This window comes from Panulirus ornatus, chromosome 66 (assembly GCF_036320965.1).
Source record: "Panulirus ornatus isolate Po-2019 chromosome 66, ASM3632096v1, whole genome shotgun sequence".
NCBI lineage: Eukaryota > Metazoa > Arthropoda > Malacostraca > Decapoda > Palinuridae > Panulirus > Panulirus ornatus.
In genome coordinates this window covers 3675816-3688724 of record NC_092289.1, presented here as the reverse complement: position 1 = coordinate 3688724, position 12909 = coordinate 3675816, and the positions used below count along the sequence as shown (strand labels likewise).

At 40.0% G+C, this 12909-nt stretch overlaps 1 protein-coding gene across 1 annotated transcript in view; it reads right to left on the bottom strand.

The window, feature by feature from the left end:
- The window catches only part of LOC139746834 (uncharacterized), a 79047-nt gene that overhangs the window by 7156 nt on the left and 58982 nt on the right, over positions 1-12909 (bottom strand). The window contains exons 19-22 of the mRNA XM_071658429.1: positions 9183-9405; positions 4103-4272; positions 3120-3224; positions 467-631 (exon numbers count right to left, since the gene is read on the bottom strand). Coding sequence (XP_071514530.1) covers positions 467-631; positions 3120-3224; positions 4103-4272; positions 9183-9405 — 663 coding nt within the window. The remainder of the gene's footprint in view (positions 1-466; positions 632-3119; positions 3225-4102; positions 4273-9182; positions 9406-12909) is intronic.

Below are 12909 nucleotides of genomic sequence, written 5' to 3'. Positions count from 1 at the left end.
ATGAGGCACTAAAGGCTAATACCTGGCACTGGAGTTCACTAGTTGTGGAGGCTACTGGCGTGGCCACCCCTTTGGAGGAATTCCAATTAGGAACAGGCATCAGAAATACAGACAGACAGAAAGATACATGGGTGCAAGACTTTTCAAGAAAACTGGTATTGCTTTTTTCCTACATGGCATTCCACAAACTTTGACCATCAAGTATTCTACCAAGATCTTTGTGTATCTTAATAACACTAAACTTTCATCTCATTTTCTTATTAGATCTCCCCTCATTCATTATATCAAACAGCTGTAAGAACTCCACTTTCTACCTAATCCAAGGTGAAAAACAGAATTATTATAAAAAGCTTAAAAAACACTAAATTCATTCTTACAATGCATCTGTTCCGGACAGAAAAATAACTTGTGTATGTATTAACTAATTAATCTTACCCAAGAGATATAGAAATACGGAGATAATTACCTTTTCATCCTGGCCAGCATAATCAATAGGGGTGTAACCGTCATTTTCTTCCTCTGAATCCTCCTCCTCTTCCTCCTCTTTTCTACCTGTTTCTGTTTCCTCTTCCTCTTCTGATTCTGATGATTTTTTTCTTCTACTTAATGCATTTTTGGCTTGTGGATCAGCCTAGAAATAATGAACAATGTGCAACATAACAACAGGATGTCAAAAAATATTTATCTATCGACATGGCAAACTTTTGTAAATTCACATTATGGCACGGAACAAAGAATATTTCCTGCATGATTTAATTCCTGACCATCTTCTCACACTCAGGTGTTGAAATTCAACTTGTTTTAACCATTTTCTGTAAGCTTAGACGGTCTAGCTATAGTATGAATGAAGCAGATACTATTTGCTAAAGATATAAAATGTAAAGAGCACAAAGGATTCAGCAAATATCCCTTTTCCTCTGGTGTTTCTCCCCAACATGCCTATCTTTGCCCAATTCCAAATACTTTTTTTTTTTTTTTTTTTTTTTTTTTTTTTTTTTTTGTCGCTGTCTCCCGCGTTTGCGAGGTAGCGCAAGGAAACAGACGAAAGAAATGGCCCAACCCCCCCCATACACATGTACATACACACGTCCACACACGCAAATATACATATCTACACAGCTTTCCTTGGTTTACCCCGGACGCTTCACATGCCCCGACTCAGTCCACTGACAGCACGTCAACCCCTGTATACCACATCGCTCCAATTCACTCTATTCCTTGCCCTCCTTTCACCCTCCTGCATGTTCAGGCCCCGATCACACAAAATCCTTTTCACTCCATCTTTCCACCTCCAATTTGGTCTCCCTCTTCTCCTCGTTCCCTCCACCTCCGACACATATATCCTCTTGGTCAATCTTTCCTCACTCATTCTCTCCATGTGCCCAAACCATTTCAAAACACCCTCTTCTGCTCTCTCAACCACGCTCTTTTTATTTCCACACATCTCTCTTACCCTTACGTTACTTACTCGATCAAACCACCTCACACCACACATTGTCCTCAAACATCTCATTTCCAGCACATCCATCCTCCTGCGCACAACTCTATCCATAGCCCACGCCTCGCAACCATACAACATTGTTGGAACTACTATTCCTTCAAACATACCCATTTTTGCTTTCCGGGATAATGTTCTCGACTTCCACACATTTTTCAAGGCTCCCAAAATTTTCGCCCCCTCCCCCACCCTATGATCCACTTCCGCTTCCATGGTTCCATCCGCTGACAGATCCACTCCCAGATATCTAAAACACTTCACTTCCTCCAGTTTTTCTCCATTCAAACTCACCTCCCAATTGACTTGACCCTCAACCCTACTGTACCTAATAACCTTGCTCTTATTCACATTTACTCTTAACTTTCTTCTTTCACACACTTTACCAAACTCCGTCACCATACATACATACTTCATTAAAAAAAAAAACTTTCCTCCTAACTTTCTTTTGGATTCTTCCTTCATGTCTTACATCCTTTCTATATGCTTCTGCTATCTTGAGGCTCCACTATTCATTTCTCATTCATCTTCTAATATATTATAAAACTCACTAACATTTTGATTTCTTCATATTTACCTGTTTTTCTCAACTTAGCATTTGAGAAAAATTCATCTCATTTCTGCTCTTTTGACCCATTCTGACCTGAAGAAACTTGGATTTCACAAGTCGCCAGAGTTGGGCCATTTACTCCTTTGTGCACATTTCATGCATACTCTATTCCTAAATTATTCCCATTCACCAAAGCTTTCAGAGCATCTCTCTTTCATAACTCAATTTTCAACTCCAGCTTCCCATCACCAACCTTAAGAGACTTAGCAACTAAATACCTAGATTCAACCACAAATCCATTCTTAACCAAGGAAAATGGGAATACACTATAATTTTCCATCACTAAAACCTAGCATCTTCCTCTTACACACTTTCAGCATCCTCTTACAACATATATCAACATCTCTTCCTCTGAATTAGCTTACAACAGTGCAAAATCTGCATCCCTCCTAGTTTTAACAAAAAGCCAATTTCCTTCCTTGTTTTACTGGAGAAGCCATCTCCTCTTCTTTCCATCCATGTCTTAATGTAGAGTCCATTTTTCCTCCTTGTCATAAGGCAGAATCTACTCTTACGGCCGAGTCCACTTTTCTGCTTTCCCTAGCACAGAGCAACTTCCATTTTGTTTCTCCACTGACATGCGTCACACCACAATCACCTGAGATTGCTCTCATCTAAGGTAATGCTCCATCTACGACACCATTTAATAACAGAAGATATCACACAACCTTGACATACTCCCAATTCATTTCCGATAATTTTTTTTCTGTCATGATCAGGTACCATTTACCATGCATCTTGCCAGACATGCTCATGAGACTTTTTCCTTTGAAATTCTTAAAATCTCTTTTACTACCCTTTCAAAAAATTAGTTTTGATCAGAGGGAATTTCCTAAGCCTAGACTGGACACACTGTGGGTACTTGTGCTCATATGAATATCAGCACAAGGATTAAATTTCAAATAGAATACAAGAGCCTTGCTTTATACCTCTAGGAGAGAACCTTGTATAACACAGAAGTTTTTATTAACAAAATTCATCATAAGTTTTCAAATGTCAATATCGTTAACTCACACTTGCTCTTAGAAGGATTCTGCACATTTCCTGATCCCGAACTTGAGCTGCCAAGTGCAGTGCTGTATTTCCATCAAACATACCAGCTTCAATGGTCACCCTTGTCTGAAACCAAACACAGTTTTAATCACAACCACAAGCCAATAAAAGCAAAATTATGAAGAAAGCATCCTAACCCACTTCATAGTATACTCTACAAACCCTGTTTCTTTTATATACTGTACACTATTTCTGACTATTCATATGATGGCTCATGCAAACATTTCATTTCATCTCTTCTAAAATGAAATTTCCCAACAAACTGGAATGTCTCTTCCTCACACCTAATTTACAACAACTCCTCTAACTCACTGCATTATTCCTTTCTCACATACTACCACCTAATGCAGGCCTTTTTACAGTTCTGATAATTCCATTCATCTAACACAACACAAATAGTAAGTATAGCTATCAACATTCCAGAAAATTCAAATACCTAAGTAAATATGCCATGATAAAATTTGTGACCTTACACATTATATCGATTATTCCTATTTCATTTATAAGTACTGTGACAATATGCATACCTATTGAAAAAAAAAAGCATGTGTGAAGTGTACCATCAAGCTGGTGTTACAGCCTATCCCAAACTTACTAGATGTATGGAAAGTTAACTTTTGATGTACAGAAAATTAACTTTTGGGATTGTATCACTATATATATTCAGAAATCTGGGTAAATGATAATTCATCTGGCAATATCCTGATCCCACGTATTGCAGATTGTTAATGTTTTACTTGTACATATCTGACACAAATTCCTAAACAGCTGTGGCATACCATACAACAATTCATCTACCTACATATTTAGCAAACAGAAAATTACAATGCTAATATTAATATATCTTACTCCTTTCAGTCTAAAGCATTATAAAGCACTATGCATGCATCTGGGTCATGGGCCAATATATGGAAAACTTTCTAAACAATAAACAATATACTCACATTGTTCAACAAAAAGCGTGCAATTTCATGGCGTCCAAACATTGCTGCCAGATGCAGGGGATTGGCTCCTCTCTTTCGTTCACAGTTATGTACCTGAGCCCCAGCACTTAGTAGGAGTCGCACACACTCCAGGTTCCCAGCAATAACAGCGAGGTGTAGTGGAGTTTCTCCTGTAGCCCATGAAGATGTTTACATAAGAATTTGCTGATTTTTCACTCTTAAAAAGTAATGGTATAGAAATAATATTCCAAATGAAATACCTATTTTCAATGTGAATACTGGAAGAATACTTTCAAAGTAACACACACACACATATATGTGTATATATATATATATATTTTTTTTTTTTTGCTTTGTCGCTGTCTCCCGCGTTTGCGAGGTAGCGCAAGGAAACAGACGAAAGAAATGGCCCAACCCACCCCCATACACATGTATATACATACGTCCACACACGCAAATATACATACCTACACAGCTTTCCATGGTTTACCCCAGACGCTTCACATGCCCTGATTCAATCCACTGACAGCACGTCAACCCCGGTATACCACATCGATCCAATTCACTCTATTCCTTGCCCTCCTTTCACCCTCCTGCATGTTCAGGCCCCTGATCACACAAAATCTTTTTCACTCCATCTTTCCACCTCCAATTTGGTCTCCCACTTCTCCTCGTTCCCTCCACCTCCGACACATATATCCTCTTGGTCAATCTTTCCTCACTCATTCTCTCCATGTGCCCAAACCATTTCAAAACACCCTCTTCTGCTCTCTCAACCACGCTCTTTTTATTTCCACACATCTCTCTTACCCTTACGTTACTTACTCGATCAAACCACCTCACATTGTCCTCAAACATCTCATTTCCAGCACATCCATCCTCCTGCGCACAACTCTATCCATAGCCCACGCCTCGCAACCATACAACATTGTTGGAACCACTATTCCTTCAAACATACCCATTTTTGCTTTCCGAGATAATGTTCTCGACTTCCACACATTCTTCAAGGCTCCCAGAATTTTCGCCCCCTCCCCCACTGTATGATCCACTCCCGCTTCCATGGTTCCATCTGCTGCCAGATCCACTCCCAGATATCTAAAACACTTTACTTCCTCCAGTTTTTCTCCATTCAAACTTACCTCCCAATTGACTTGACCCTCAATCCTACTGTACCTAATAACCTTGCTCTTATTCACATTTACTCTTAACTTTCTTCTTTCACACACTTTACCAAACTCAGTCACCAGCTTCTGCAGTTTCTCACATGAATCAGCCACCAGTGCTGTATCATCAGCAAACAACAACTGACACTTCCCAAGCTCTCTCATCCACAACAGACTTCATACTTGCCCCTCTTTCCAAAACTCTTGCATTCACCTCCCTAACAACCCCACCCATAAACAAATTAAACAACCATGGAGACATCACACACCCCTGCCGCAAACCTACATTCACTGAGAACCAATCACTTTCCTCTCTTCCTACACGTACACATGCCTTACATCCTCGATAAAAACTTTTCACTGCTTCTAACAACTTTCCTCCCACACCATATATTCTTAATACCTTCCACAGAGCATCTCTATCAACTCTACCATATGCCTTCTCCAGATCCATAAATGCTACATACAAATCCATTTGCTTTTCTAAGTATTTCTCACATACATTCTTCAAAGCAAACACCTGATCCACACATCCTCTACCACTTCTGAAACCACACTGCTCTTCCCCAATCTGATGCTCTGTACATGCCTTCACCCTCTCAATCAATACCCTCCCATATAATTTACCAGGAATACTCAACAAACTTATACATCTGTAATTTGAGCATGGGGGTGGGTTGGGCCATTTCTTTCGTCTGTTTCCTTGCGCTACCTTGCAAACGCGGGAGACAGCGACAAAGAAAAATTAATTAAAAAAAATATATATATATATATATATATTTATTTTATCCCTGGGGATAGGGGAGAAAGAATACTTCCCACGTATTCCCTGCGTGTCATAGAAGGCGACTAAAAGGGAAGGGAGCAGGAGGCTGGAAATCCTCCCCTCTCATTTTTTTTTTCAACTTTCAAAAGAGGGAACAGAGAAGGGGGCCAGGTGAGGATATTCTCTCAAAGGCCCAGTCCTCTGTTCTTGACGCTACCTCGCTAATGCGGGAAATGGCAAATAATTTGAAAAAAAAAAAAAAATATTTATTTTTTTTAATATTCCAAAAGAAGGAACAGAGAAGGGAGCCAGGTGAGGATATTCCCTCAAAGGCCCAGTCCTCTGTTCTTAATGCTACCTCGCTAATGCGGAAAATGGCGAATAGTTTGAAAGAAAAGATTTATTTATCTATTTATTTTGCTTTGTCGCTGTCTCCCGCGTTAGCGAGGTAGCGCAAGGAAACAGACGAAAGAATGGCCCAACCCGCCCACATACACATGTATATACATACACGTCCACACACGCAAATATACATGCCTATACATCTCAATGTACACATATATATACACACACAGACATATACATATATACACATGTACATAATACATACTGTCTGTCTTTATTTGTTCCCACTGCCACCCCGCCACACATGGAATAACAACCCCCTCCCCCCTCATGTGTGCGAGGTAGCGCCAGGAAAAGACACCAAAGGCCTCATTCGTTCACACTCAGTCTCTAGCTGTCATGTAATAATGCACCAAAACCACAGCTCCCTTTCCACATCCAGGCCCCACAGAACTTTCCATGGTTTACCCCAGACGCTTCACATGCCCTGGTTCAATCCATTGACAGCACGTCAACCCCGGTATACCACATCGTTCCAATTCACTTTATTCCTTGCACACCTTTCACCCTCCTGCATGTTCAGGCCCCGATCACTCAAAATCTTTTTCACTCCATCTTTCCACCTCCAATTTGGTCTCCCACTTCTCGTTCCCTCCACCTCTGACACATATATCCTCTTGGTCAATCTTTCCTCACCCATTCTCTCCATGTGACCAAACCATTTCAAAACACCCTCTTCTGCTCTCTCAACAACACTCTTTTTATTTCCACACATCTCTCTTACCCTTACATTACTTACTCGATCAAACCACCTCACACCACATATTGTCCTCAAACATCTCATTTCCAGCACATCCACCCTCCTGCGCACAACTCTATCCATAGCCCACGCCTCGCAACCATGCAACATTGTTGGAACCACTATTCCTTCAAACATAACCATTTTTGCTTTCCGAGATAATGTTCTCGACTTCCAAACTTTCTTCAAGGCCCCCAGAATTTTCGCCCCCTCCCCCACCGTATGATTCACTTCCGCTTCCATGGTTCCATCTGCTGCCAGATCCACTCCCAGATATATAAACACTTCACTTCCTCCAGTTTTTCTCCATTCAAACTTACCTCCCAATTTACTTGACCCTCAACCCTACTGTATCTAATAACCTTGCTCTTATTCACATTTACTCTCAACTTTCTTCTTTCACACACTTTACCAAACTCAGTCACCAGCTTCTGCAGTTTCTCACATGAATCAGCCACCAGCGCTGTATCATCAGCAAACAACAACTGACTCACTTCCCAAGCTCTCTCATCCACAACAGACTGCATACTTGCCCCTATTTCCAAAACTTTTGCATTCACCTCCCTAACAATCCCATCCATAAACAAATTAAACAACAATGGAGACATCATACACCCCTGCTGAAAACCTACTTTCACTAAGAACCAATCACTTTCCTCTCTTCCTACACGTACACATACCTTACATCCTCGATAAAAACTTTTCACTGCTTCTAACAACTTGCCTCCCACACCATATATTCTTAATACCTTCCACAGAGCATCTCTATCAACTCTATCATATGCCTTCTCCAGATCCATAAATGCTACATACAAATCTATTTGCTTTTCTAAGTATTTCTCACATACATTCTTCAAAGCAAACACCTGATCCACACTTATATTTACTTATTATTTATTTTGCTTTGTCGCTGTCTCCCGCGTTAGCAAGGTAGCGCAAGGAAACAGACGAAAGAATGGCCCAACCCACCCACATACACATGTATATACATACACGTCCACACACGCAAATATACATACCTATACATCTCAACGTATACATATATATATACACACACAGACATATACAAATATACACATGTACATAATTCATACTGTTTGCCTTTATTCATTCCCATTGCCACCCCGCCACACATGTAATAACAACACCCTCCCCCATCATGTGCGTGAGGTAGCAATAGGAAGACAACAAAGGCCCCATTCGTTCACACTCAGTCTCTAGCTGTCATGTAATAATGCACCGAAACCACAGCTCCCTTTCCACATCCAGGCCCCACAGAACTTTCCATGGTTTACCCCAGACGCTTCACATGCCCTGGTTCAAGTCACTGACAGCACGACGACCCCGGTATACCACATCGTTCCAATTCACTCTATTCCTTGCACGCCTTTCACCCTCCTGCATGTTCAGACCCCGATCGCTCAAAATCTTTTTTACTCCATCTTTCCACCTCCAATTTGGTCTCCCAATTCTCCTTGTTCCCTCCACCTCAGACACATATATCCTTTGCCAATCTTTCCTCACTCATTCTCTCCATGTGACCAAACCATTTCAAAACACCCTCTTCTGCTCTCTCAACCACACTCTTTTTATTACCACACATCTCTCTTACCCCTTCGTTACTTACTTAATCAAACCACCTTCATGCATATTCGCCATTTCCCGCGTTAGCAAGGTAGCCTTAAGAACAGAGGACTGAGAGAGAGTATGGGGGGAGGGGGTTAAAATTATGTTGCCCAGACAGATGGATATAAAGATGTTAACAATACTCTCGACCTCCTAGTAGTCAAGGTATTTTACTAACTTGCTTCTTAAATTTAACATCTATACAAGGAGTAATATTTGCTAAAAACATGAGAAACTACAAATGCGTCCACTGGAAACCAATGTCATCAGACAAATGCAAAACCTAAAACTAGATTAATGGTTGTGCACATGTTCAAGTAACAACATAATCTATATCCTACAGGTCTTCTGCCATAATGACAGAGGCATACAAAAACTTACCATGATAGTTGAAGGCATTGATAGCCTGAGTCAGTGCAGAGCGTGTACCATTAACTGGCCTTGTTAAAAGAGCTTCAAGGCAGTGATGATCAGGCAGCTGTGCAGCACAATGGATGGGTGTATTTCCTTGAGCATCAGCAATGCTTACATCACATCCCAAAACAGCTACCAGCCTCTTCACCATTGTCACCTCATTACCACGGACAGCTTGGTGTAAAGCAGTCTGAAATTGATCATTAACTTTATATGACATCACCAGCTTATGAGCAGGATGGAATGACCAGATTATTCAAAAAAAACTACAGCCACTTCATATCTCCTAACATTCATCAACAGAGTATTTGCACAAACCAGAGATGATTTAATTTGATGTCTGTAAGTTTTAAAGATCAAGGACCTAAACGTTATTTAATGCTTTTCAGTATAAAAAGGAAAATCTAAAAGTGGTGACATTATTCATGGTTTCACAGCCACAAAGCACATACGAAATTAGGCAAATTTAAAGAACTGTAATTGCCATAAATGTGTGGGATAAGAATTACTGTTTTAATAAGCAGTGCTACAATAAAACAATAAACTAAAAATCATTTTCTTCTTCTTTCTTTTCTTTCATACTATTTGCCATTTCCCGCATTAGCGAGGTAGCGTTGAGAACAGAGGACTGGGCCCTTGAGGGAATATCCTCACCTGGGCCCCTTCTCTGTTCCCTCTTTTGGAAAATTAAAAAATTAAATTATTGGCCATTAAGAAAACGTACACACTGCTGCCTAAGACAAGATGTACAATGCCCTGGCCCTTATAGCCATTGGACTTTCACAAGGACTGCTGAATTTCTGTAAATCTCATCTGCCTATGGAGACACACTTGGTGCAAATGAAAATGTACATTAAGTGTCTACAAATGCTGCACATACAAGCTCTCGCTAAACCTTCACACAGAGAACATCAACACAAAAATATCACTATAACCTCTGTAGAAGGTACTTTCAAACAGGTTAACATTTATGGGTCAGGGAACTCACAATTATATTGGACTTCAGAACATTAATGCCTAATTTGTAGGAGCAAATATATTTGTGAAAAGTTATTGATAAAGGTAGTCTGATTAGAAAATTACCAAAATAAGTTTACTTAGCAGTTAATAACTGCTGAGGAAGTGAACAATTTATAACAAAACACTCAAATGCAGTGCAATTTAAAATAGAGTCGGTTGTTTATAAGAACATATAACAATGATTTAGAGTGATAAACAATAAAGATATTAATTTGAGGTTACAGTAAAGGACACACCTTTTACAGTATCTTTTAGACTGCGCAGTCTAAAATGCACCACATTATCCATTACTATGAGTTTCATGTCCTTTATAAGCAGTGTTCCAGCAGTCTTGTGTAAATGTCATGTGTCCAGCATTACGCTGGGAAAGGCTGGCAAGCACTTTGATTTCATGAACATGAAAGACAATATTCATACATGAAATTTCTTAATAGGAAATTTCCCTCAAAACAAGTCAGGGCACAGATGATATAACACTTGTAAGAAATCTAATCATGTGCTTTTGAACCACTGTACCATTCCAAATGGTAATGCAGTAAATTACTGATAGATAATGAAAGTTAAAAAAATGTTAGTATATTTTTCTATTTATCTCTACCTCTGATATGCATTCCCTCTGGGAACTCCTGCAAGGGGATGGTCATGGAAAAGAGTCTCCATAGCAGGTGAACTCTACTGCCGCTTCTTAGCCTTACCCTTAACAGGCCACTGGAAAGGGGACAATACTATCTTGTAAGGTGTGACTGGACTCTTTCTGCTTGTGGTTGCATCATAAGAGAAAAGTCACCTTTTGTGAGGCTGCATCACTGTCTACTGACTTCTGCCTCATTCAAGAACTTCTCACCTCAAAGGGGTACAAGTTCCCCAGCTACTGGAAGTAGTACAGCCTTGAAGCTGCAAAAGCCCCTTCAGAGACAGGGGTCCTGGTCTTACATTGGTATGATCAATTGAAATGGATAGAAGACGAGAGACTGGTCTACAAGGTATAGAGTAATATAATTAGTCCCCACTTACCAATGGTGCAACATTTCTGGAAATCACAGCAGAATCACCAAAGGGAGAAACCCATTTTCCCATAAGATTTAATGGGATATGGGAGGAAAGGGGCTCATGAACAAGGAAATTTTTCAACCTACAAATTTTCACGCAAAAATATGAATAAAATGCCAAGACACATGCAGTAAATTACAAGTGCATCATTAACCCAAGTATTTGATCAGATTACAACTACTTTTTAAGTAGAAATACATCATAATAAGTACAGGTATTCTATGGTGATTCTCATCTTCCATCCAGACACTCAGTACAAACTTCACCTCAAGAATGAGTGATCTTTGTTACACCTAAAGCTGTAATGTTGGAGGCAAACTGCCTCACTTTATTTGCATGCTTACAATTTGCTCTCACTGATGAAAGGGGGAAGCTAAGAGCTCAGGCAATATCAAAAACACATTGCCTAGCATCAAAACCCTTCAAAATATCTTTACAAAACTCACTTGAAAGGGGTTTGGAAAAGGTTAAGTTGAAAGTTTCATAATTTTTTCAAGTCTACGTTAATTCGATTTCCTCATGAACACCAGACTAGGGAATCACCAGATACAGAGTACTAGGTGTTCTAAACAAAGAGAAGAGGAAGACAGCAAAACAGAAGGAGAGAAATTGGTAGATACATTATATGATGATTAGCCAGTTCAAGACACGATTTTTAATGTCATGTCCCACAAACAGCAGAATTTTAGCAATATTTGAAATACTAAAAACAAGAATGATAACCTATTTTAGCAACATCAACCATTTAAATCTTTATTTGCCTCTGATATCTAATTTAAATGTGTACCCCGTATCTCCAGCATGGGATCCTCCCTTTAATTAATAACTTATCCTTGGAGATACAGTCTTCCTCTAATATTACAATTATAATCACTCAATGAAGTCCCCTGACATGTGCACAAATCCCAGCCTAAGCCAGGTGCCCATTTACTGACCAGCCCTAAGGGGAGGACAAACATCTGGGTTGGGTGTAGGCCAAATGTTGTGTCCTAGATTGGAACCCATTTGGGCCCAACCCATCAGGCCCAGGCTGAATTATTTTCAGCAAGCATAATCACCTTTATGTCCTGTTATTTATATTCATTTATTTTACTTTGCTTTGTCGCTGTCTCCAGCGTTAGCGAGGTAGCGCAAGGAAACAGATGAAAGAATGGCCCAACCCACCCACATACACATGTATATACATACATGTCCACACATGCAAATATACATACCTATACATCTCAACGTATACATATATATATACACACACACAGACCTATACATATATACATAAGTACACAATTCATAGTCTGCCTTTATTCATTCCCATCGCCACCCTGCCACACATGAAATAACAACCCCCTCCCCCCTCATGTGCGCGAGGTAGCGCTAGGAAGACAACAAAGGCCCCATTCATTCACACTCAGTCTCTAGCTGTCATGTAATAATGCACCGAAACCACAGCTCCCTTTCCACATCCAGGCCCCACAGAACTTTCCATGGTTTACCCCAGATGCTTCACATGCCCTAGTTCAATCCATTGACAATCCATTTATGTCCTGTATGGGATGGAATTTATATTCACGGGACTCCATCTCTTGAGCACTCCATTATCATACAACAATTAAACTTCTCTGTTTAG